Genomic DNA, 27,201 nt, shown 5'->3' with positions numbered 1-27,201 from the left:
TGAAATTCATAACTCATTTATTGAATATATATATGCAAGGATACCAATGAAAAGAAACTAATACTGCAAACTACAACTTTGGAAGTAAAGCCAATATAACAGGAACAAAATATACATAACATTGTAGATAGGAATGCATTTACCCTCTTTCATACATTCCTTGTCTTTACACCTAATGTAAATGTATGCTAGAGCAAAAGCTGCAGACATTATTAGCCTAACCTGAGTGCTTTTTGACAAGCAACAGTTCTCCAGGATCCTTTAAGGGTTGAGATGTCACTGCTGACTAATGAATGTGCGTACATATGCATATATAGAAACTGCTTCAACAGTATATAAATCAAGAGCCGTGTTCTGTTTTTCAATCTCCATCACTAATACAGTGGAATCTTTTCCTGGTGACATGTAAGAAGAGTTACTATTTGCTATAATGTACCTTCAGTTCTCTTAAGATTAATTTCATCTAATGAGGATTAATTTTCTTGTCAATCTGATTCAGCATATTAATATCCTTGGAATGCACCAATTATCACCTACCAGATAAGGCTGATACTTCAAATAGATTATCACCTCTTCATCTTTCACTCTGGTTTAGCATGAAGTTATTTTTCACATAGGCAGCAGTAAGAAGCAAGCTCTCTTCCTTTATATCACATTTTAGGGCCAGATTCTGTGTGCTCGTACCATTCTAGATCAGCACAGCTCTTTGTACCGAAAGATCAGACTTCGTGGAGTGTAGGTGATGGACTTATTGCTGCCCTCCAGGAGTTCAGCTGGTGTCACTCCTACTAGAGCCTTATCACAGAACCTCCTGTGGATCAACACCTGCTGAACAAGTAGATCTTTTGCTCACCTAATCTACTACATCCCAGCTACCTGCACCGGTGTGAGACTGAACCGGCCTTTTGCCCTTCCTTGGAATGGAGCCATAGCACAGCTATAGTGTTTGATCACACCTCGAGACTCGGGCGTTACACCAGCTGCATCCTCAAGTTATTTCAACAATATCCTCTGATGCCTGTCCTCCCTTGGTACATTCCCTTCCTGGTATAGCACAATTTCAGATCTGTTAATACAGAGATACAGTGAGCTGGGGAGATCGGTTAATATAGAGACACAACGAATTGGGGAGAAACCTCCCATCACAGAGGGTTCCAGGCGTCTTTAAACAGCACACGCTGCTCTTGTGAGCAAAATAAATGCCCAAAGGCCAAAAAAAAAAAAAAAAAAAAGAGAATAAATAAAGTGAAACCAGTTTCATAAGACAAGTTTTGTTAAATTCATGAGTTCTCTGATTGTGAGATGAAAGCAGAAGGTGCCTATTAGAAAAAAAACCTCAGTAACAAACGGACTGCATTAATTTAACTAGCTAATTTAAACATACCTATTTCACCTATAGAGCACTTTCATTACTTCTAACATTTCTGGGAAGGCAGTAGATGCTCCAGAATAATCTTCAATATATGCTTGCAAAGATTACATTGCTTTACCAAAAAGAAAAAAAAAAAAAAAAAAGAGAAAAAAATCAGACTGTCTGAAATTCCAAGCTAAAATACACATAAAAAGACAGTAATGGCAGTATTTTGTCTTTAAAAAATGATGTAAATGTTGTATACTATCATACATTGTCATGCTTTTTAAAACTACAATTAAGGACATAAGAGATGTACAGTAAATACACTGCTGAGGTACATTTCTTCTAAATATTAACACCACGACATAATTACTCCCCAGCAGGTGATGCTACTTGGGAACATATAAATACAATTTTTACATTGTAAGGCACTTTTACCCAGCATACATGAGTTGAAGTCAGTTACGACAAATTTGAGGCTCGTAAGAGAAAAGATTTTTGCTTTTGCCTTTGTTTCCATGAATTAATGATGGTTTAGTCAGGCCATCTCAGCACTAAGAGGTAACAGGCAAACCAGCCACTTTCCTGCTACCTGAAGGTAAAATGCTGTTCTGGTTCTTCAAGGCGTGGAATGGGGTAATTTATTTCACAACACATGAATTATTGGATTGAATATTATACTAAGCAACTGACACACTATGAATTAGAGCTCAGTCTCAAATACAATCAGTATGCTGGCAGATCTACCCCATGCAACCTCAGTTAAAATACAGTAGCTGCAAACAAAGTGCCTTTTTCCATGGGAGGGCCATGTCTGAGGCACAAATCTACAAGTCACTTAAACATTGAACGATGTTATTTTTGCATTCTAAAACTGTTCTGAGTGGCTGAAAAATGTTCATATTCCAGGTGAACCAAAACACCTTGATAGACAATTTCAACAATCGATCTGTCATTGCAATTCAAGTCACGCTTTTAATTTTGAAAATTACAAATACAAAATAAAAATGATCAATGGCATCATGTTTAGAGCAGTATCTGAGTATTTTCTGTATACAGCAATATTTTTTTCTAAAACTGCATTATTCTCCAGGAAAGCAAACAGAACTGATTGAATTCTAACAGGTAAAAATGTTAGAAACTCCAACATACAGTAATTGAGTCCCTCACGACATTAAGGGAATGCATAAGAAGACAAATGACACACATTAAATCTTTTAAAAATACAAGTAAAAAATGCTACAGAAACTCATGTTACAAATGAACTGGCTTTGCAATACCAATCACAGAAGAACTGCAGCGGTTTATAGTCAAATCAGTGTATGGTGCTTGTTTCCTTCCTTCAGATCCAGAAGTTTTGTTGGGAGTTCAGAGTGAAACAAGTCAAAACCCTAAACAAACAGCAAGGTGATGCGATAGCAACAGACAAACATGCGGACTAGATTCAGCTTTTTGGTTTTATTTAAGCAAGTCTGAGAATGTGCTTTCATAGACCAATTGAAGAAGCTCGTAGCCATCAGAAATGACAAGGTGTTTGAAAGCAGAGGACCGATCTGTTAGGTTTGGTATAGCCTAGATCTGATTATTCCCTAAAGGAACATCAAATTCTAGCAAGTAGAATTCCATGACGTGATTGTTGACTTGAGAGAAAGAGAAAAATTAAGCACTAAAATGCGGATGATAAGCAAAGTTTCTCATATAGTGGTCACAAGATTAAAAAATAAATACCAATCTAGCAAAAAAGGTTGTTTCCTCATCCTTCTTACAGAACATGGGACCTTTATGCATATTCTGGACAAAACATGAAGTGTTCCACATGAGACAGAACACTTGAGGTATGGACGTCAGATATGGTGGCTAAACTCCATAGCGAGTTAAGAGCTGTAACTCTCTGAAGTAAAAGAGACTGGGCTGCAGAGTCCAAACATTTGTATAGTAAGGTTTTAATCACACTTAGTGAAGTGTTCTTTGTAAATCAGGGACACAGAAAGAGGTGGGTCGTTGGGGAAAGAATGAACCACAGCCCTTTGGCATGAGTTCTAAAGCTCACAGCTCAGAACCAACAGCTGCTCAAGTAAATCTCCCGCAACAATGCTGGGCGGAATGAGCAATCACAACAGGAACAACCTGAAATGTTCAAGCGTGCTTCGGTGTACACCGAGTCCTTGTCTACTGTGTGCTTTGCAAGCAAAAACAGAGAGCGGCTTTCCCATGTATGGCCTCCGCAACTTGTGTATGAAGAAAACGCAAAATTCACAACGTACCAGCTTGCTGCCACTGCGAACTTGTCCATGTTGTTAGTTAAACTAGCTAAGACCTTCTCTCATTGCATGAATCCACTAAACAACTTACACATTCCAAATCTTGAGGTTTTTATTCAGTCCAGAAATATAGATCTCACTTCATTTCAATGTCTGCCTTAACTTTTGACACTGTACATATTACATATCATTTATATAGTGTTTCATTTTTTTCCAGACACTGCAGACTACAAACTACATAATATTGACATGTAAAACTCTGCCACTTACTGAAGGCTCACACACATGAACGTTTCAGGCAGTTCAATGAAATTTCTAACAGAGTTGGGTAGTAGAAGTTACTAACCCTTTTCTGATTTTAGAAAACAATTTAAAAGAATTAGTAGTAATGATGTCTTAGCCATTCCCAGTTCTATAACTCTGTCCCTTGAACCTGTTTAAAAAATGATGAAAACAACAGTAAATTTAAAATCATAAAGAAAAGCATTTAGCAGCTCTGACATTACATCTATATTCAGCGACAGAAATGAGGGCCTCCCTTTTTAAACTGTTACAAAGTCAGTTGGATTTAAAAAACAACAAATCCTCCCCATTTTTCTACAGTATGCCAATAAAAAGTACTTATCTGCATACACTAGATTTACGTACTTCACTGCAATAAACTACATTAAATGTATATTGCGTTTCGGTCTCGGTAACAGATCTGTCAGGGGTAACTTCCATACCTAGTTTCCATTGAGCTGCTGCTGAGGAATGTCATTATGGTCAGTGCCTGATTTGCCACGGCTTTTGCTTTCTCTTTCTTCATCCTCTTCATCTCTTTCATCATTTCCACTATGGTTTTTACAATAGAGTCTAGCACAGTAAAAGAAACAGTAAGGACTTTTACTGAAAGTATCTATCAAAACCAGACTTTCCTCTCAGTTAGTTTCGAGATATGCTACAAGCCCCTTGCTACCTCTTTTAACTCATTCATGGTTTTCAGTCAAGCATCAGTTAAACTGAGGAAGAAAATAAGGCTGAAGCCCAGCCAACAAAACTTGGATCAATCCTAGTTTTTAAGAATGGAATGCCCTCTTGTGGGCACAGCCACCCTGGCAACTCCACCACAGCCAACTCACCAACGGCAGCAGTTCGGAAAATTACGGGGTCCAAAAAAAGAAAGAAGCTACAAAACATATTGATATGGAGGAACTGTGACAGAAATTATCCAGGGTTTCCTCGATATAAATTACAGATTAATTGTGGGGGACAATATGTCAATTATTTTTCTCATTTCTTATATTACAACACTACTACAGAAATTTTAAGTTAGCAGAGTACACAAATTACTTTGCAAGTCAATGATTACTTAAAAATGCCATTTTAAATGAAATATATTTATTCTTAAATAATATACTTAGCTAGCCAAGTTAGGCTGAAAAAGTGTCATGAAATATCTTCACTTGCATTATAGAGTCAAGAATTACATAGATCCTTACTTATAAATTCCTCGTGACATATTCTCAATGTATTTAGCTTTGTCTTCTACTCCACAGTGGTAATGGTATGTTTTTATGCAGGCTTTGATTTCACACCCAATAGTAGCACCGGGCTGGCTGCAAAGTGTGCATTTCTGTGCAAAGGAAAGAGGAGAACGGCACTGGTCAGCCTTTCAGTCTCTGGTCTCTTTGCATTCACTTTAGTGTTCTGAAACTATATAACCTTTTACAATATGAACACTAGGATCTACCTATCTATTGCACTGAAAATTGCTACATGATCGCACATATTATCGCATATCCAAGATCATTTTTTTGCCACTGAAGTTAGTATGTTAATATATGAAGAATCTTAAGTGATTTTTTTTTCAAGGAACAATATTGTTAGAAGTCTTGTTTTCTTCCCCCTCCTCCCTCATTTCTTAACACTTTAAAGACATCCTGAATTTTAATACAATACAATGTGACATTTTATTAACATCCCCATCTCTGAGGCCTTAATATGTTTTCATATTAAAACATCAAAACAGTTGGAAACAAGTCACTGCAAGAACATCCTCTCCAAGTTTAACTGTAGTTTTACAGTGTGCTTTTAGTAACACAGGATCCAAAGCTGTTACTCTCTTACAGGAAGGGTAATAATGATTTACCATGTACGTTGTCATAAAGAACTCTAAATACCACATGCCAAACCACCACTAATTTTTAAGGTGATTCCAATCTGGCTACCTGCCCCAGAAGTAACGATACATTTAAATTTTGTGTTAAGAAACAGATGGAAAAGATGGTTTCAGAAAAGTAAGGAGGCCCAGCTATATACACCTTGCGGGAACATGTTCATCACACTCTGCAAATACATACCATTCTTTTTCCTCTCTTGATTTCTTGAAGTACAGTTTTGATATCAAAATCACCAAACTCTGCCCTTGAAGTTGTTGTTAGCTGGACAGTGCCAGAAGAGAATAACTGTAAAACAAAGCAAGGCCAAAATAATTTCAGGTCACCAACATGATTAGAAATGTATTTATGTGCAGGAATCATCAAGTATTGCACATCCCCTTCTGTGATCTCAAACAGCACGTTTTTACCAATGAACTAGGAAAAAAAACCCATGCTGAGTCATTAGAATGATGAGTATTCCTTCTGATACCCACCTGACTGCTTTAATTACATCTGTTGTCTCGGAGAAATGTATTTTAAAAGACAAAGGAGCAGACAAGAAGTAATGACATGATGAAAACACAGAGTAATAAATGCGCAATATTATCAATTACACCACTGAACTTTTTAGAAATATTCCATTTCCTTCCCTGTGACTCATATACAATTCAGCTTCATGGCACAGCTGATGTCAACATACCTGAAAAGCCCCGAGGGGTGACAATGAAGCACAAAAGTACCATCCTACTGTCATCATCCCAGTATATTCAGTTTAAACTGTCTTAGAAATGAAGTTCGGGTACACAAAGCAGCCAATACTCTAAGACTCAAGGCTGCTGGCACACACCAGCAATCTGTTAGACAAGCAGCTCTAGAAAAACAATTAATACTCCACAGATTGTCTGGACTATTTATTCATTTTGAGGCACAACAGGAACCACTAAGGTTCGTTACTCAAAGCTCTACCTCATTCACAGAACAAGTTATGATACATGAGAGCACTGTCTGCTCATGTTCGCTGAAATGAGCAGATTTTTTTCAGGCTGACAATTCTTGAAGCACGATCACCTAAAGGCAAGGGTTGTTTGGAACTTCCATGTCCCACTCTACTTGAGTTACAAGGGCTGAATGCGCTTGTCAGAAAATTAATGAAGTTCACGGATTCTTCCTGGATTTTGTCTGAAAGCCTGTGGAGTAAGGGTATTTTATTTCTGGAACAGATTATTTTAGCTAAAACCCTTTCCTGTTTTCCTTTTAAAATATTGTACATGCATTTAGACGCTAAGGGAACATTTTTAGTAAAGAGTCTCCCTGAGCTAATTCCATCTCTTAGCACGTAGCCAACTTTTATCCGTATTGCCCGCAGTGAAAATAAATGAATTGCTCACTTTGCAACACTTCAGCTTGTGAAGAGATCATCAGCACACAGGCAATAGTCATGCATAATTACATATGAGGGTACTGTATTAAAACCTAAAACAGCAATTCAGACAAAATTCACTAACAGACTGGTTAACAACAATATTGTTACTCACCATGCACTTATAGTGTGCTGCAGCCTTTTTGGCATTAAATATATGAAGCTTTCCTCTAGCTTCATTTTCTTCTTCACCTGCATGACAGAATCCACATTTAGGTTTTGTATCACTGGGGCTGCTTCTGTGGGGAGACCTGTCTCTCTGAAAGAAAAACATTCTACTAAAATATACTGCTGGGTTACAAATAAGGTTGTAATTTTAAAAGCCTGTGGCCACCAGCTGGAGGCTCAGACAAATGCAAGTTTTAATAAAAATTATATTTGCAAAGAAGAAATATGCAATTCTGCCTTCTAAGAAGTTTAGCATGTTTACTGCTTACATAGGAACTGCTTTCTATTTCATCTGTGCCATGTGAGGACGTAGATCTAGTGTCTTCTGATTGCCCTTTTAAATTTGTTTTCCTTGGCTTTCCCTTACGACCCCTCCTCTTTCCTTTGGGAGGTGAAGGCTCCAACTCGTGTTCATTGATACTTTCTTCTAAATCTGCTTTAGAAGTTAGAAAACATCATCAAATAACATTCTCAAAAAATTTACACAAAGCAAAGCAGCCAAAAATAAAAACAGACAAGAAAAAAACAACCTGTATTTGTTGTATTTGGATCAGAAATAAAAATAGCAACTCTTTCCCGTTTATTACAAACATGCTCTTGTAGATCCTGAAAGCATTATTTACTTATTTATACATATCACACAGTTTTGCATCTTTATAACATACGAAGAAGGTTTAGCATTTCTTACAACTTCTACTTTCAGATCTAAAAATCTGTCCTCAGATACACATGTTCACCTCCACTGAAAAGAACTCATTTAAACTACACTGAAACCAGTAAATGTTTTCGAGCATGAAATAAGCTTTTATTTTTTTTAAGATTCGTAACTCCAATGTAAATTGCACCTGGTACTATGCCAGTGTTTCTAAAGAACATCTCTCTCCTTGCTTTACTAATTGATGCCTTGACTTAAAAAAAAAATATCGCCCATTTTGGCTAAAACATAACATCAAATTTTAAAACTGAAATGTATTTTGCCTCCATGAAACAAATCTAAAATTTCATTTTAGTTACAGGATATTTTTACACCTACAGCTAAAAGCAGCCACCAGTTTACAGAAAATCACCCGTACTGACAATACCCCAGACTAAATATTTATAGACCATTAGTAATATAAGAATGTATATTTTTAATACAGACATAGGAAAGACGTCTGACAAGTTCCTTGAAAACGTCAGCTCAGCTGCTGAATGCTGGATAGAACCGCAGTGCAGAGCTCTGGCAGACTGTCCTTTTGACTGCTCAAAGCTCTACAGTTAATGCAGATCAATTTTGCAAACTTGAGATTGTTTCCAATACGATCCTGTTAAGTTACATCTGATACTGAATAACCAGCTCTATTCAGTCCCCAACAACCTTCCTGATCATCAGCTGCTCATGGGAGCATGTTTGTTGTGTGGCTTTTTTAAATACAGAACACCCACCCCTGCTCAAACTGCAGATATTTCGGCAGACTTGTTTAAACAAACGTGCACACACACGGCTAAAGAACTTGCTTCTCAAAGTCCAAACCACAAACATCAGTATGAGCCCTCAAATGGAAGGAAATCCTAATCAGAAGATTTGGAACATCCACTTTACACATTAATGGGCTGCTTGACTGTGGTGGTATTATTATTATTTAAGCATTGCTAAGGCACTTATTGCCATTCTATCTTGGTCTCAGAATCCAGACAGGACATCTTATTCTGAGACTAAACGCTGCTTTGCTAGAACTCGTCTTTGGTATCTACTATCACTTAAAAATCAAATCATGTTTCTATTTCCTGATTAACAGTGACTCAACGACACAAAAGTTTGAAGTCAAAGACTCAAATACATCCCACAGGCACCAAGCTGGAGGAGAAGACGACTCTGCCTCTGGCCCCAGCCCCTGCACACAAGTGTGTCCTGTCAAACTCAGTCTATTGCGTGTGTCACTAACCCCTGAGATTAATGAAGGACAGAAAACTAAACAAAATGCATGACAACAGGTTACCAAAATGTAATTCCCCCAGGGCTTTACTCTGTCATATGGTTAGAATGAGGCAAAGATTTGAGAATATATTAATACAAATCTGCCAATTATTTTGGCTTAAATTGACAGATTACTTGGCTATACAGATATTCCCAAATTGCTTTTAAAATACATCAGTCTATCTATGGCAACATTCCTATGCTTTAATATATATACTATTCTTTTCTAATTAGATGACAAATGCACCATTTACTCTGAAAAAATAAAATACATGATGAGATGGATTATCCAATGAAGTGACACATTTTACAGTTTCTTCTCTGAATTTATTATCTAACTGTATTTTTCATTTATCATTACTTGCTAAGTTCCCCAACCAAGATTATGCAATTTAGATACTGTCTCTCTCAGACTGCATATAGCAAATTTTGTTGCAACCCAAAAACCTCTTTCAAAGAAAATAATTCTATTTTATCTTGTCCCTCATCATATGAACTCTCCACCAACATACATACAAATATTGTGAATCTTTGTCTCCACTTTTACATTTACAGGAACCATAAATGGTTACTCTGGAAAAATAGTCTTACAAAAATGTGACTTATTGAATTCATGACCCTTTAAATAACATCAGTGAGAAGTTAAAAAATATCCCTTCTAAAATCACTCCACAGATTTCCCGGCTGTATTTGATGAAGCAAAATGGAGCGCATTCACCAACTTGCCTTATTTCTTCCAAAGATCCTTATCAATCCTGTCAACCATAATGCTTTCCACCTCTTAGTCCAACCTTATTTTCTAAATAACATTAACGCATATCCTGAACTCTCTACAGTCAAACTTTCAAAACCAAAGTGAATCATAATTGCTAAAAACAAATCACATTATGAAAACCTACTTTTATGAGAACAAGTTCTTAAGTGCTATTTTGCAGTCTACTATTATCAGAATATTTAAGATCTGAAAAGTAAAAAAGCTTTATCTTTTAAAAGATGGTTTCAGTGTAAGATAAAAAAGCATCAAAACTGCACAGCTTTCTTCAAAGCAGAACCCATTTTCTGTGCTCAAAACTAGCACTTCCAAAGGTTCAGAGTTCACTGAAATCCAGATGCGTCATGACCCCTTAGAATAAAATTACTTGTAGATTTAAGTCTCCCCCTGCAAGTGACAAGGACCTACAAATTACCACCACCAGAGACATGAGGACCTGATCTACCACATCTGTCTACAAGACCAATACCTCAAAACATTAACGTTTCTCCCATTTTGAACAGCACTATGAACCAGCGCAACAGTCCAGGAAGAATGAGCTGGTAACCAGCTTTCAAATCCACCTGCCTGGGATGGTCTTTACTGTTTAATGCCCGGGTTGGTTTGTGCTCTGTCCCTCCCCTCGAGCCCACTGGCAGCTTACCCTGTGTCCCTGGCATCTGATGGTTGGGTGTTTCCAACTTCTCATGTCAGCTTGAACTAAGGAAAACACAGAAAGTTGTTCAACTCCTCCCTGACCAGATGATGTTTTATCATGGATTTCACCCACACTCTGAACCCCCTGCGATTCCCTAGATACTCTTCAACTGCCCCCATCCCAAATCCCATTACTGCATTGATTTTTAAAATCATGACAGTAGTCTCCACACAACCTTATCCAATGTGTCCAAATGAGGTATCTTATGAACTTTCTTCAGAAGTCCCTAAATGCTATATCTGAAAAAAAACAAACTTAATGCACAACACAGTCTGAGAAGGAGGGGTGGGGGCAGAAATCAAGAGGAAACATTCTACGTTTTCAAAAGCACCTAAAACCAAGATATTGTAAATTCAGACGAGCAGAATGATGAGCAACAATAAGCCCAAATTTGCATTTTAGAAATCCATAAGCAGTACAAAGTACCACAAAAAGAAGATGAGCAAAATGCTGTATTACATAAACTGTTAACAGGGAGACTCGGCTTCAGAGAGAAATCAAAAACTTCTCCTTTGATCATAACTAGAAGGAAAAAGGATCAAGATGTTTGTCTTGGCAGAGAAAAGGCTGAGATCTCACTGCTCTGTTCTATACTGTGTCAGCTTGAAGTATATATGGAATCACCCATTTCCAAAAGCTAGGTTAAAGCAAAGTAATAAAAGAATTAAGTGATTTAAAGGTTGTGAAGGAACAAATAAAAAGAGAACGTGTACAATAAAGGCTCATACTGCTCTCTGTAGCCACCTCTGACAGTGCCTTAAACAATGGATCAAGTGAGCCAGAAGAAAAGGGGTCTAAGTTTGTGTGAGGAAGATAATAAACAAAACTGACTGGCAAAATATATTTGCAAGTAGGACTGTACAAAAAAAGAAGCCAAAATGTAGAATGTGGAAGTGGCTCAGACATGCTGTCATGTAAATCTGAAATCACACACAGGCTTTTAAAGCTTTACAGTGTATTTGGGGCAAAAGAGAAACTCTAAAAATTACAAAGAACAACAACAACTTTACCAGATTTTTAGAAGAGAAACAAAACATAACAGAGAAAGAAAAAGGTAGTTTAGCATGTTAAAGATGTCCTTAAAATATGGCTGAAACCGAACAAACTGGCAACATTATTTTAAATTGAAGTGTCAAAAAACCCTCAAAATTTTATTGTCCCAGTAGTCAATAATAAAAACATGAATGCATCCATAAGCATTAATAAGAAATAGAGATTTACATAAAAACCCTTGCAAGCAAATACAGAATCAGGTAAGCCAAACATTAAATAATAGTACCTTTTATCAGCAAATGATGTGAAATTAATGATCAAAATGCTGAATATCATTTTAGTGGGTTTTTTGTTGTTGTTTGTTTGTTTCTTTCTTAATGGAAAAAGACTAAGTTACATGAAACATATCTAAACTGGACACAGTAAGAGTGGAGATGAAAAAAATTAAATTACCCCTTAGGTCCCATCACTGATATGTTTTCCAAAAGTAACAGATACCTCAAGGAACTGATGATGTGTGTCCAAAAGCTATTTTTGACTTAATAGTATCTGTGTTATGAAGTCCTTGAGATTATTTATTTAATTCAGTATATTTACCATAGAAAATGAATAAAACAATCCTTCATAACTATAAAATCTAAATGCTTTTCAAGCAAACAGTCGTTGGCAAAGACTGAAGACAGACAATACACTTATCTGTGTAATCAGAAAGCTTACAGCCACTGGTATGGTAAACCTTTTAAACATGAGTTAACTGACCAAGTTCCTATTTGTTGAACATCTTGCCTAGACAGGAAGGAGAACTGGAACATAAACACCACGGGCCGGCTCCTCAGCAAACCATTCCCCACATGACTCTTACATTCTTTCTTTTCCATTAGCTGTGCGTTTTTCCATAAGAAAAATACTATTGTGATGCTTTGCAAAACACCTTAGGCTGTAATGGGCTGCAGAGAAGATTGCGGACTTACTGCCTGGGCCAACTCTTTTTGTTTTAACACTATATATACATTACACTACGTATACATTCGATGCCACATTCAGAGCAGCTTTCTCTGTAAGCCAGACAGAGCCCAGGAAGAATTTGTAACCGCCCACCAGCAGAACTGAAATGACACCGAAGTTACAGAAATTTTCACCTGCCTGCTTTAATGCGTGCAAGGACAGGCAAGCTTGTGCTACCAACAGAGTCACAGAAAATCCAACTATGAGCAAACACTGATGAAAGAATCCAAAGATGAATCAGGATGTTACCTAACTATAATGCCAAAAAAGTTTCATATCTTTTTCCTGCCAGTCCCTGGTTTACACAGTGCTTTGAAAAAGTACTTGGTTTGATGCAGGTTGCAGCATCTCTAAATAAGTCTCACAGAGTAATAATATCCTCACTGAACTTACTGAGCACTTTGAGAAGCATAGATTTCATGTTTGATCTTCAGAATAAGATGAAAAGGATGCTGAGACAGGGAATGTCCTTATTTCCATTGTGGAAACGTAATTCCCTGAGGCTTTGAGTACAGCTACAACAGGAATTATGGACACTGTATTTTCTGACCTCACAGTTCCCAAGCATCTGTTTCAAACATTACCAACAGACAGTCACATGGCTGTCTTCATTATTCTTTGTTTTATTACTATGTGACAGTAGGAAATTATATTCTTCTCTTAGTTTATATTAAACTATTCCTGATCAGCTGAATTTGTTTTAAATTCAACACAGGGGCCAGGGCAGCCCCACCTGCAGGGAACTGAAAGATACCAGACATAAAATTTTTCAACAATTACTTCCAGTACATTGGAATATATTCCAACAAACAGTTTCAAAACCTTAGTTCGACAACACTCTCCTCTTCAAAATGAATAAGTACAATTATATTGAAGTGAACAGTAATTCAACTAACAGCTGTGACAGTTTGAAAGCACCAGCACCATTTCCTATAATCTATTAAGTACCAAAAACTTAACTTGCCTAAATTATGGATTCAACTGTTACCTGAAGTTCAGGTCGGATTATTTTGTTAGATTTGCAACCCAGCAAGACAAAAATCTAGACACGATGCTTTCAGTAACGTGTTCTGCTGCTCTGAGCAGGTGCCTTCAAATCTATGGACTCACAGGTACCTCACTGGACCACAGCCCAGTACCCAGTGTGAGCGCAGCCGCTTTTCCTGCCCGTTTTCCACTTAGTGGGAACACTGCACAGGAGAATCGCTCTGAAATATATACATATATATATATACACACACACACAACATAAATGAAATTCTCCAATTCCATTTCACCTGCAGGCTGGGCCATACAGATAAATTAGACAAACCCAAGAGTCTGCTGAAACAGATAATGAATTTAAGAGCACAATACTTTGCTGCCATGTTTTGTATTTTTATATTCAAAGAAAACAGAAGGTAGCTCAGCACCTCCTGTCAATTAAAAAGAAAACGAACTCCCATTGCTCATTAATTTTGCCTTGATGAGTAGGGAGATCCTTAGTCTGATGAATTCTCGCTCCACTTGAACTTCATGACAGCAATAAATAACATCTAAGAGGTCCTTTTCATTAGGTTTTAACTGGGTAACTTTAATTCCAACGTAGATCCTTCAACCACATTTCCACACAGCCTCAAGGAATTTTCCTTAACTGTTATTAACAGTTAACAAATATTATTTTAAACTAGAACGTCTAACAAAAGGTACATTAGCCAGATCTCAGACTGGAACAAGTATGCTTGGATGTTCCAACATCCATATTCTAGGGAAGAGAAGGAAAAATCTCTTATGCAGCAGTACTGCCTACAGAAAATAAACTGTTCAGGAAACCAAACACTCCTAAAAACTCTTCCAACACCCACTAATAGAAGAGACATAATACAAATATTTGGACTGCAACAATTAAATCAATAAAGAGAATAAAGGGTAAAACACCCACATGTTCTACACTGACTAAGAAAAAAAGCAAAGCAAACCAGCATCCATGAGCAGGAGCAATAAGCTTCTGTTTAAAAGGACTGACAATTCCAGTGCCTCTGTGCACCTACATTGAGTGACATAACCACAGATGGGCTTTAACTATTCTGTTATGAAAACACTGCTGAGAGCAATGATTCAGGAAATTAAATGAAAAAACAAGAGAAAACAACAATGCTGTGTTAGCATCTAGCATCCCCAGCTACTCTATCCACTCTTCTCCACAAGTCTTGTCTGGTTTCACACATCACCCTTCTTTTGTATTTAAACTCTACTTTGATATTCACATTTTTCTCAAGAAATAAACCAACTAATATATATATATATATACACACACACATATACAAAGCTTAATTTCACCATCCCACATCTTTCAGTTCCCATTTGACCGAGCAAACGTCAGCATTCAAATATTAAGAAACAAACCCTCCAAAGTCCCTTCTTAGACTCTGAAAACCACTCTATGTATTTCTGTCTTCTACAGGTGATTAAGTTTTCAATGTACCAAAATACCATTGCTATACAGTGCTGTAAGTCACTTCCATAAGACAGGTACAGTACGTATTTTCACTCGTTGATTTAAAGGAGGTCTATCACAAAAGAGCCACAGCTTCTGGCATTAGCAAATCCATAATTGTAAGTAATAATAGTCTATGGGTATAGTTCCCTAAACTGTACGGACTAAAAGGAGAACATATCCTTTGAGAAAGAGCACTGGGTAAAATTTCAGTCAAATATCAAACAAAACCCAAAAATGTGAAGTACAGCTACACATATTTCTAGAAGTGTAAAGCATATCAGAAGTAAGTATTTTAAACATAAAAAAAATGATTGCAATGTTAAAAGCTAAATGAGATACTATTGGGGTCTTTGGCCTCCGTTTTTTTTGAATGATATTTATTCCTCCTTCTCCTACCCTCAATCTAAGAGTCTCTTTGGGTAAGTCGAGTTTAATGTTTTAATAAACTGCCATCATCCTTTAAGAAAAAAGCCACTAGGCCTCTGTAGCAATTTTTCCTATGTCCTCTCAGATAAATACATCCATAAAAAATTTAAAAGCCTTTGCTGTCAGAGAATGACATTGTAGAATTAGAGATTATGGTTTCTGAAAACTCTTAAAGAAAAGTGCACATTCAGATCCTGCAAGGAATTCCAAGCAGAAAATGTCATTCATTGGCATTGGGCTCCATGCAGAACTGGGGGCATTTTTCAATAGATGTCAGACACTGAGCTATTTGTGAATTAGTATAAAAGATTATGTTTAACTATCAGTTAAAGAGATTAATCCCTTTGCGGACTCAAATGTCTTTCATATTCTCCTTCTGCTAACAAACCAACCCCAAAATAAAGAAACAAAGTGCCAAACTACAAGATAATGTGGCCCTGTCTCTTTAGAGAGCTAATATAACATGCACATTGCATTTCTTGTTTAAATCTGGTCACAGCAAAATCAGAGAGTGTTTTATATAAAGCACATGACAATAATTATTTAAAATAAACTTTAAAAAAATTCCGTTTTCATTTTGGCTTTTCTACTGCCTTCAGTATCTTTTGGAACACTGAATTAACATCCAAACCTGACCGTTGAAATAGCTACTATTCGTAGCATAAAAACTAGTACATTGCCTTAAAAGTACATTTAGCAGAAAGAGACTGTTCTCTTACCCAAATTCAGATACAGCAGGAAAAAGCATAAATACATACAGACCACGTAATTTATCTATGTCTGTGGCACAGCACCCCTCAGCATGTCACTACTCTCCTCTGCTAAATACACACCTTTTATGAACGTATCCATTCAGCTTTTTTAATCAAAATTACGCAGAAATATATCTGTAAGTGATCTGACCACAAACCTTTTCATTACTATTGGAAGAGTTAAACTCTATTTAATAGTTTAAAAAAATAGTGAATATTTAGGAACATTAGAAATAGCAAAAATCACCTGTTATCTGGCAAAATGTTTTAGATCTTAATATTGTGACTATTTAACTACAAATATTAGGCAGCTCCTTCCCAGAAGGGAATGCGGTACTTCTACCCAAACTCTGTTTTGACAGAACGTCAAATCTTTGGAACTTCCTAAAATTTGTTTTGGGTTTTTCTCCACCTCAACCAATAATTTTTAGAGAAAATACAGAAATAAGATGGGCTTCCAAACTCATTTTTTCCTCAAAAAAATGTAGTTCTAATTTTTACTGAAAACATTTATATTCTCAAAAAAAAAAATTAACCAAAGTATCTTTCTACAATGGGAAAAATTTATATGGAATAATTTTACCTTCAGAGTTATGCGTAGTTTTCTTGTGTTTTCGACATAAAATCCTATAAACAAAGTAGTTGAAAACTGTCAAGTCAGTCACGATTCACAGATTATTTACTCATCTTTTAAATTTAAATTTCAGTACATTTTTCTCCCACTTTAAGACTCACCGATACACAAATCTCGCAGTGAAAATACACTTTTCTAGCATATCACTATTTTGAATGCCACAATCATAATTAGAATTTTTTTCTAAGTTTCGTTTAGATTCCAAAAATGGGGGTTTTGTTTTGCTTTGTTGTTGTCGTGGGTTTTTTATTTTCTCTTTTTTTTAAAAACAATGCATGTGAAATATAAAGAAAAAATAGACATAGCAAATAAATAATAGTTACATGTAAATGCCTTGTGAGGGTTTCTCTCTTATCTGAGCTTTATCATGCAAAGCACAGTAGTAGTGATACGTCTTGTGACATGTTTTCACATCACAGCCAATGGTCGCTCCAGGACAGTGGCATAAAGAGCACATCTGTAAAGAAAAGGAAAGTACAATTCACGTTACTGTTGGCTTAGTATTTCTGAGTTCAAAAATAATAAAGTTCCCACTTCTGATGACAAAATAAATGGAGTCACGCCCTCAGCATTACTCCTCCTGTTCTCAGATATTTTTCATAACTTACTTTAAAATAAAGGAGAAATTTGTTGCAAATATGCAACAATACAATAACCATAATATATTGATTATTAATTCAATGAAGAAAATAAGTCATTTACTTCCACGGGATATCACGTGTTCACCTAAACATCCCACTCAATAGTCTGTTTATACTGACAGTTTCAGAAAAGTTAAAATTGTAAATTGTACCTGTCCAATTCTGAATGATATTATGAAAGCAGGAGAAAAAAAGACACACATTTGGAAACGAATCTTGCCGAGTCAGAAATACTGATGATCTGCAAATGTTTCTTAGCCTCAGCGGCTGACTTGACCTCTTTTTTCTATGCAGTTATTTCCTTAAGTTATTTCCAAAACACTGAATTTAGTGAAAGATTTGTTAAATACAATGAATTTATTTCAATTATACTAAATTTTGCTCTTATACTTACATTGCACAAAAGATTAAATGGGAGTCTGTTGCTTTACTCCTCTTTCCCAAAACCAAATTCTTCTCATTTAAAACTCATCATTACTTAGGACACACCAACTCTCATGCTTTTAAATTGTTCAGTGCCCTTCTCATCCTTCTCTATATTATTTTCTAATGACACAATATTGCCCCAAAATCTCAGAATTTCCCAATAAACTCCCCTCAGAAGCCAACCAGAGCTTTTTGTTTGTATCCAGCATGTTGCCCACACCCCCAAAAGATTAATTCCAAATCCATAAGCAGAAGCATGCGATGTAGGATACCGCTTACATAGATCTGTGTGAAATACACTTTCTGCCCACACTAGCTCAGTCAAGTTCTTGTTAGTCTCTAATAAACCAAATACATACATCACCAAAGTTATGTATCAGCACCCTGTTCTTCAATTTTAACAAAGTTAACTGAACACTAAAAATGTCAAAGCCTTGGATCATCTCCATTTACTCCTCTGCAAGCTCTGAAATGGTATAGTTATATATGCTGATCCCTAGTTGTTATCTAATTTGTATGTGTATTTTATCTCATAAATGTGTTACATGTTATGGTTTAACATAAAATAATGGCTGATCATAGCCCTTTATAAAAGCCTAGGTTGAAGTGATACCCATCCCATCAGTTTTAGTTAGTGCTTCAGGATTTTTAAAGCCAGAAATGACTAAAATAAAGCCTTCTTTTTATGAACACCGTTACGTATCTGTATGGACAAAACAGACCACAGGAATTTTTACACTGACTTATTGATCTATGTTTCCTGACAGTAATAAAATATTTATTCCATTGGTACAAGTCTTGCTGTCCAAATGGTCACCCTCAACAGACTGACTAATCTCCAACTTATATCACGTATATGCGAAGTGTGACAAAACAAACCAGCTCTTTAAAAGAAATCCTCCCATACACAGCTAACAGAAGCAATAATGATATCAGGGCCATGTACTTCCAAATGTTTAAACTTCACAAGTTTTTACGGCTGCCCTATTAAGGCTTGAACCTACAAAATTTTCTTAGACAGAAATATATTATCATCAGAAATGCTCTACACGTCAGTCATTATCACTCCAGTAATGAAGAGGTCCCAGTTCCTACCTGGTCAGTGGCAGCATCTCCCCAGGGAGAGCAGCTACGTCAAATCTGCCAGCACACAAATTTAGTCCAAGCTACCAATATAATTACTTAACTCAATGCAGCACACTGGGATATTTTTGCTCTGTGTGTTCCCACATGAAAGAACAGGCTAGAACACAAAGCAGAGCTTCGAGGCAGTATTTGGGCTGACTGGAAACTACACCGGTCAAGGGAAAAAGATTCGTTACAGAGAGGGATTCAGAGCTACAGTTTTCTGACAGCTACAGAGATAAGGCAGCAAAGTTAAGATGTAAAATCATCTTGTTTCCTTTTTGGAGAGAATATGCATCTCAGGACTATGAATCTAAGTTAACCAGATCCAGGTTTTCTGCAAAAAGCTGAACAAAGTGCCTGATACGTACAGCTAGTGAGCTCCAAGAATATATCCAGCTGTTGCACCAGTGAAGGAACATAAAGAGATTTAGAAGCAGAAAGACAGAAACCACCAATGACATAAGAAGAAATAACTTTCAAAAAGCATTGAAGAGACTTAAGAATCAAAAAGTTCCTTTGCAGTCTGTACTTTCATTTCCTACCATGTTCTTTGGAAATGAAATCAAATCACATCACTAATTACTTGTGAATAGTTATTTCTTTGTGCTTCAGCTAATCAGAGCAAATAAAGTTCCCCGCATTGGAAAAGATTCAAATGAAACATTGGATGAAATTTTAGACTATTATTATATCATTGCAGTTCTACAATACTGTGTTAGATTAGTAAATACATACATTAAATAACTAACCTGAAAAATTTTAATGTGGGGAGTGAATTGATAATTTGTTTAAAATATTTTTAAAAGCCTCACTCATTTGCCCAAATGGAAAACAACTAATTCTAAAAAAAACTTAAAAATTAACAAGTCATTGCTGCTCAATTCTCATGAATTTGGTAGAGCTGTAATCACTATTGTACCCATGTACCTCATAAGATGTCTGTATTCGCACAATCATCTATTAAGTCAATATAAAAGGAAGCAATAAAAGTACCTTTGGTAGTTAAAAACAGATTTTGGCAGCAAACCCAAATATTGGTAAAGGTACAAAACTACCCTTGCCAGGTCCCTAGAATGTGGGCTTCATTCTGAAATCTGGCAGAAAATATTAAATAGAAATTACTGGATTATAAACATAGCTGTAGGGTTGGTTACCTGACATTCAAATTCCATTTCAATGTAAGTATAATCATATCTACTAAGGTTTTCTTTTCATAAACCTGAGACCAATTTTACTTCACCATCTTATAATCGTACAACATCTTATATTTTATGATTGTTATCTTCTGTATGCATTTCTACAGAAAAAAAATTTCAGGAGTTGGACTCGATGATCCTTGTGGGTCCCTTCCAACTCAGTACACTCTGTGATTCTACGATCTTCTGTAACTTGTCCATCACCTTAGAGCTCACACAACAATAGTGCTCAAAGAAAACAAAACCAAAACAAAAAACCCACAAACCCAAACACCACCAACCAAAAAAAACCAAACCAAATACACAAAAAAACCCCACATATAAATAATACACTGAACAACATTAGGGTAAAACTTATAGAAGAAAACATTTGTGTCATTTTCAAGGGCAAATAATAGAGACTTACCAGTTTAGTGCCTCTCTTTATTTCTTTCTGAATATCTTCAATAGAGAATCCACCAAGACTCTCATTATCAGTGTGTGAAGACACCAGTGCAGATGAGAACAGCTAAAATTATTAAAAAAAAAAAGCAACAACTTTTTTTTTAAGTTTTAAGGCTATAAGTTATATAGGACATTTATATATATGAAACCCATAACATTTTCAAATTAGACTGATTAAACATTTGTTCCAATGCCACAGCTGGTTGAATTTTTCATTTGTTTGTCGTCATTTACTAGCTCACTGCATTCCTCTCCCTTTTACTATGAGTTACTTACCATACACTTGTGATGTGCTGCCACCTTCTGGTTTTCTGACATCAATAATTGTCCACATTCATTATCTTTATTAGATCTACAAAAACCACACTTCCTTTGTCTTGAAGAGACTTTTTTCTGTCCAACTGAGCTTGTCATGATTTTAAATGACCTTAGAATGCCACTTCAATCCTCTCAATGCTACAGAAAAAAAAAAGGTGCAATCAGCATGTTAACATCAACAAAAAATATTATAACTTACAGTTTTATAAATATAATATTGGTTGCTAGAAAATGATCTGTCTCTTTTTACTCTTCCCTTTACACTACTACAATATACCCAAATAAACATGTACCAAGCAAGAGGCAGTGTTTTCCTAACTTTTTATGAAATTGTATCAACAAGCAGAATTAGTTCTTTAGGGAAAAAAGCGTGAATATTAACATAACACTTTGTACACTAACATAAAACTTACGGGGAAAAGAAGAAATAAAATACAACAAGTGCAGCAATCATTGGGGGAAAAAGTTACTGCAACTCTTTCACCCCATTCTGATAGTTACTTATTAAAGCAAAGGAATTTGTAGAAAACGCACTACCTGTGCCCACAATAAAATTCTGGCTACTGAGCCTCTTCAGAAACAGAAGCAAAGGAAAACCTCAGAAGTCCAGCACAGCATCCAGAACAGGTTTTGAGTGTAAAAGCTCACAAAGTAGCTCACAGAGATGAGTAACTACTCTTAGATGAGGGTAGAGATGAGAAGATAAACTGTTACCATTTTAGGTATTACACAGATGCGCTGTGGTGAGTGAAACAGCCTTGGAAACAAAATTTTAGGAGGTTCTATGACTAAGGTGCCACAAGGGAAACCTTCTCAAGACCCACAGATAATTTAGCAGTACCGTACGAGTTTTCAGTAAGTGTACGAGAGCTGCTATTCTCATCTAAGAAAAGTAGTGTAAAATTAAACTCGACATGAATCGCCAACTTTTCGTGTGTTACCAGTAACACATTCTAAAATATAACATTGAGGTCCCACTCAAGCAGAAACTGCAAGTTCAAAATTGAAAATACCTGACAAGCGTATATACTTCTTGGCCCAATATTAAGTAGTTTGTGTGCATTTGTTACTACATCTTTCAAGAAAGAAAATATTGTTCTCTTCCAATAGACATGCTTAGAGCTTTTTACTTTGGAGATCTGAGCCTTGCTGCCAGAATTGGCCACGACTGCAACAAAAGCATCCTCCTCAGCCTTTGTCTACGTTAGACTCATCTAAATAAGAAAAGCCACCATCTAGTTTGATATTCCTGTTGGGGAGGGAAAAAAAAAAGCAGCCATAAACCCAGCAGAGTTGCAGTACATCGGGACTGCACGACCACGGCCATCTGCATGAAAATGCACGATGTTTTTTTGGCCATTTGCATGCGCAAACCTGCCCGCTGCTCCGCGCTGTCAGCCTCCCATAATACTAATATCACTCACTATTTTTCTCATGGAAAGCAGAGGAATGCCGTTAAGTTTCTATCGGCACATTCTACAGCTAAAACACAGTCCTTCTGGATTCTCACTCTTCCGTTTCGACAGATTTTCACAGCCTGAGTTTTAACTGTTTGTCCTGCAACGTCGACTACAAAACTGCAGCAAAAGGTGTCTGTCCTGGATCTATCGCCTTTGCTTTACCAACAGCTTCATTTGCTTTCTTTTCTAACTGGAAAGCAGTTTGCTGGCTGGTGACGCATACTCATACGAAGAATGCATAGATTTCAGATCTTGCTGATTTGCACAAAAAATGTGCCAATCTGGATAAACGAGTCACACCCTTTTGCAGTGGCAATAGAGAGTCCTTAAGTGTTAAACACAAAAGAATTACTATACTGTATTCTTCTAAAGAAAAACCAAAACAAGACCATTCTGTAATCCCTTCTGAGTAGAAAGGACGAATGGTTTCTGAAGGAAAGACACACAAACCTTCAAATTTTATTTTTCAAAAAATATTTTTTAAACTGAAAATATATATATATTTTGGTACACAAAAAAAGGCCTACAAAATAAAAGTAGGAAATAATATCACAAAGATTTCTTGTTTTCAGGTCACATTCAATGGCTCAATATAAACCACAGAGTGATGGGTCAGAAATATATTAAGAAAATAATTTTAAATGCAAGAAGTTCTGCTTTGGTATAAATAATTTGATACACACATATCCATTGGGGTCTACCTGTTTAATTTTATATTCAGATTATATTATTGCTATTTTGACAGCAGTGGTAGTAGTTCTTAAAAGGAAGATCAGGGATTTCCTTCAACACATGCACAGGTCCTACTGACTTACAGGAATAAGAATCACTCCTATAAAAATAGCCATCCCTCAATTTAACAAGCAAATTCATATTTTAGAAAATGCAAATAATTTATAGAACAGATAAAAAATCATTAAGTGGCTCTCATCTTTAATGTATAAGAATAGTAACTTTCCTAGAAACAAGATTATAAAGGACCTTCTCACAGCTCTGCAGTCAACTGCACTAACAGACACGCAGAGGCACTTCATTCCAGCAATACTAAAACCTGACAGAACCAAACTTCTTCAGGTACTTTTGCATAATTACATTTTTAAGGCTTACATGGAAGTGAAAAATAATGCAAATATTTACCTGATGATGCATGGATGTTGATGTTATAACAAAAAAAAAAAAAAAGGGGCAAATATTACGTTTTGGAATACTTCTTTAATTATAAATTATTTAACACTTGAAAAAATATTCATAACTCAAACAGAACAAAAAGCACTAGGGTACGCCAGAAAGGAAACTCGCATTCTTTTCACTATCAGATTAAATTACTTTGAAAGCATTTTACGATGATATCTAAAAGTTTTCTTTCCAATCCGGCGTTCTTGGCATTTGTGTTTTCTGTACCACTGAGTATTAACATTCTTTATACATTTCTAAAGACTGCAGAAGAAAACCTGAGTATGAGAACTATTTCAGAAGCATTTCATCTGTAGACCTCTCCCTAAATTATGTTTGCTTTCTCATAAATGTGAGAAAACACTACACTGGGATCCCTTTTTTTTTTTTGTGCCAAAATGCACTTCTTATCCTGTCCATTTAAAAAAACATTCATTTTCTGAAAAAGGTGAACCAAGTTATGCAGACCCAAAATTCTGAACATAAACACTCAAAAATCTGGTTTTGTCTCTCAAGTTAAATCACCCAAAAGCAATCAGTCCAGTTTGCCAAGTATCAAGCTACATTTCGTAGGAACAAGAAAAATCACACAACTTAAAGCCAGCTGAAAATTTCTGTTTTCAATGTTTAAAAAGCTAACAAACTAATAAGCCTTATAGAACAGTGTTTAAAAATATCGTTGACAGAAATCTTGCTTGTCAGCTTTATCAGATCAAGTCTCACAGGCTGGATCACAGGTGACATACTACAGAATCACTGACCAGGACATTATGCACTACCTCTACCAAAATGGAACACGTGTACTACAAAACATAGATTACTACATATTTTGGCACAGACTTGGTCTAAAAAATAAAAGGTTACACCCTAAAATCACAAAAGAAGAAACTCTTTTGGTGATGCTTCACTTAAAAATTTCGGTTCATTTGCATTCATGTTTCTTAATGTCCACTAAGGTATTCAACATGCTGCTTCCCCTAATAGCACCTTTATTTTATCTTTAAAGCAGCATGTTTTACAAACTCATATGGCTTGCATGCTGGTTTACTCAGCTGTTCTAGATGACATATTTCCAAACGTAAAAGGAAAGTGCAAGTTCAATGACTCTCGAGCAAAGAAGGAAGCCCTCAGTGTACGAGATGTTGTTCAGCACTGAAGAACAGAGAGTAACCTGGATTCTAATTTCTATTTATTGCCCAAATATGTTTCAAGAGCTGCTGCCTGTTTGTAGGAGTTCAGGCCTCATGTGCATTCACAACAAAGGACAGCGACCTATATGCTATACTTTCTCAGATAAAGTTTGTTTTGCTGTGCAGCCTCTATGATTAAAAAATTATATTTTAAAAAAATTACGATTTATATTTGTCCATTAAGAAAATTTCAGATACATGAGGAAAACCTACAAGAGAAGTATACAAGCTTTGTAAAATTTCATTAAACACGCTGAAGTGGTTTGGACTCTCGTGAAAAGCTACAGAAAATGCTCGTGTCGGATTTTGCAGGATGCTCAGTAGAGATACCAGAATCTCTGTTTAAGAAACTTTCCAGTGCTTACTAGTGTCTAGGGTCCACCATCCATTATTGGGGGGTATTATTTTGGAGGGGGGGGGGGTGAAGCTGGGGACAAGGCAGGTATCCTGTGGGTATCTGTAGGTGAGAACCTGAAGTCACAAGTCCCATGGAAATGTTTTATCCAAGAGTTATGCCCACACAGCATCCTACAGCCACTATAAAAAGTAGAACAGGAACTTATCCAAGCAACTTTCATTAAAAAAAAAAAGAAAAAAAAGAAAAAAAAAAGAAAAAAAAGAAACTAAAGGTGGGGGCAAAGGCGGGGGGAGAAGGCCCAACCCTCGAAAGTCTAAACAATTACAGCAGGTAACTAAAAATTACACAAGAGCCTGCGCTGAGGGAGACCTGGCAGAAGGCACGGGCCGATCTTCAGGAAAGTTTACACACCCCCGCGGGGAGCGGCAGATGACCCGATACCGGCACCCGGCCGCCCCGGGGGTTCAGGGAGGCCCGACACGGCTCTGCCGGGGTCCCGCTCACACGCACCGGCAAGGCCCGGCCTGGCCTGGTCCCGGCCCTGGGCCGACCAAGGGGGCTCGGCGGGACGCGGGGCTCCCGGCGAGGGCGTTTCCAGCCCCGCTCCTCACCAAATTTTGGGGGAAACAGGACTCGCAGACAAGGGGGGGCGGATCCTCCGGGGAAGGAGGGAGCGGGCCGAGGCGGGCGGAGCGAGCGGCTGCCGGCGGCTCGGGGCGGGGGAAGGGGAGGCGGGTAACGGCACCGGGGGCGCTCCTGGAAGCGGCAGCGCTGGGTGCCCGGACCCTCCCGGGGGCGGGCGATTCGCTGAGGCCCAGGGACCGGCGGCGGCCGGCGGTGAGGCAGCGGGAGGGCAGGGCGGACTCGCCGGGCCAGGGGCTACGAGCAGGCGGGCTGGGGGCGCCGTGCCTGCCCCGGGAGCGCGGCAAAGCGGCGGCTGGGCGGGCAAAGAGGCGGTTGGGCACTCGGTCGGTCACTCAGTCACTCACCCGTGTGGCGGGTGGGGCGCCGGGGAGAGGAGCAGCTCGGGCACACCCCCACCCCCCCGTCACCGCCGGTCGCTCACGGCCGCTCGCTCGCCGGGACCGTCCCTTTCATTCGGGGCAGGGGACGCTGCGCCGCCGCCGCCGCCGAGCGCAAGCACGCACGCACGCACGCACGCACGCAGGAGCGGACGCACGCACGCACGGCGCGCTCGGACCGCGACGGCGCGACGCTGCGGGGCGGTGCCCGATTGGCGGCGCGGCGGGAGCACGCCGGGCCCGCGCGGCCTCCTGCGCACGCGCGCCACCGCGCGCCTTCCCCTCCCCTTCTCCGCGAGGGCCGGAGGCGGGGGAGCCGGGAAACGGAAAGGGGCGGGGTCGGGAGCTCTGCGCCTGCGCAGTTCTCACCCGCAGCCGTTGGAGGTGGGGGGGGCGAGTGCTGGGCTCGCGCAGACGTAGTCGCTCTCAGGCGCGCGGTGCGGCCTGTGCGCATGCGCAGAGCGCCTCGAGGCGGGCGGTAGCGCTCAGGGGGCGCGTGCGCGGGTCCTCACGGCGGAGCCTGTCGGGCCTGGCCCGGCCCTGGGGCTCGAGGGGCACGGCAACGGGTGGCACCGCGGGGACTGGGCTGTGCTGGCTCAGCGAGTGCGCGTGTAGAGTCAGAGAATCATTCCTGTTGGAAAACGCCCTCAAGATCGTCAAGTCTGACTGTTAACACTGGCACTAAACCATGTCCCGAAGAACCGTATCTACACGTCTTCTAAACTCCTCCAGGGATGGTGACTCCACCACTGCCCTGGGCAGCCTGTTCCAGTGCCTGACAACCAC

At 38.2% G+C, this 27,201-nt stretch overlaps 1 protein-coding gene across 2 annotated transcripts; it reads right to left on the bottom strand.

The window, feature by feature from the left end:
* Positions 1-26,670, bottom strand: PHF6 (PHD finger protein 6). Of its 2 annotated transcripts, none has more exons than XM_082062235.1 (11): positions 26,383-26,670; positions 21,171-21,350; positions 20,857-20,958; positions 17,383-17,516; positions 17,009-17,052; positions 7,614-7,780; positions 7,292-7,435; positions 5,958-6,062; positions 5,097-5,230; positions 4,341-4,470; positions 1-4,048 (listed from the first exon to the last, which is right to left on the bottom strand). In XM_082062235.1, the coding sequence occupies exons 2-10, from the start codon at positions 21,306-21,308 to the stop codon at positions 4,341-4,343; spliced, it is 1,098 nt and encodes a 365-aa protein (XP_081918361.1). In that variant the 5' UTR covers positions 21,309-21,350; positions 26,383-26,670; the 3' UTR covers positions 1-4,048. The 2 variants fall into 2 exon arrangements, with proteins under 2 accessions (XP_081918361.1, XP_081918362.1); XM_082062236.1 differs by having other exon boundaries at positions 7,614-7,777; positions 26,383-26,668.
* Between the last annotated feature and the right edge of the window lie 531 nt (positions 26,671-27,201).

This window comes from Streptopelia decaocto, assembly GCF_964273445.1.
Source record: "Streptopelia decaocto genome assembly, chromosome: 10".
NCBI lineage: Eukaryota > Metazoa > Chordata > Aves > Columbiformes > Columbidae > Streptopelia > Streptopelia decaocto.
The sequence above is the reverse complement of the archived record's forward strand: the minus strand, read 5'-3'. Positions and strand labels throughout refer to the sequence as shown.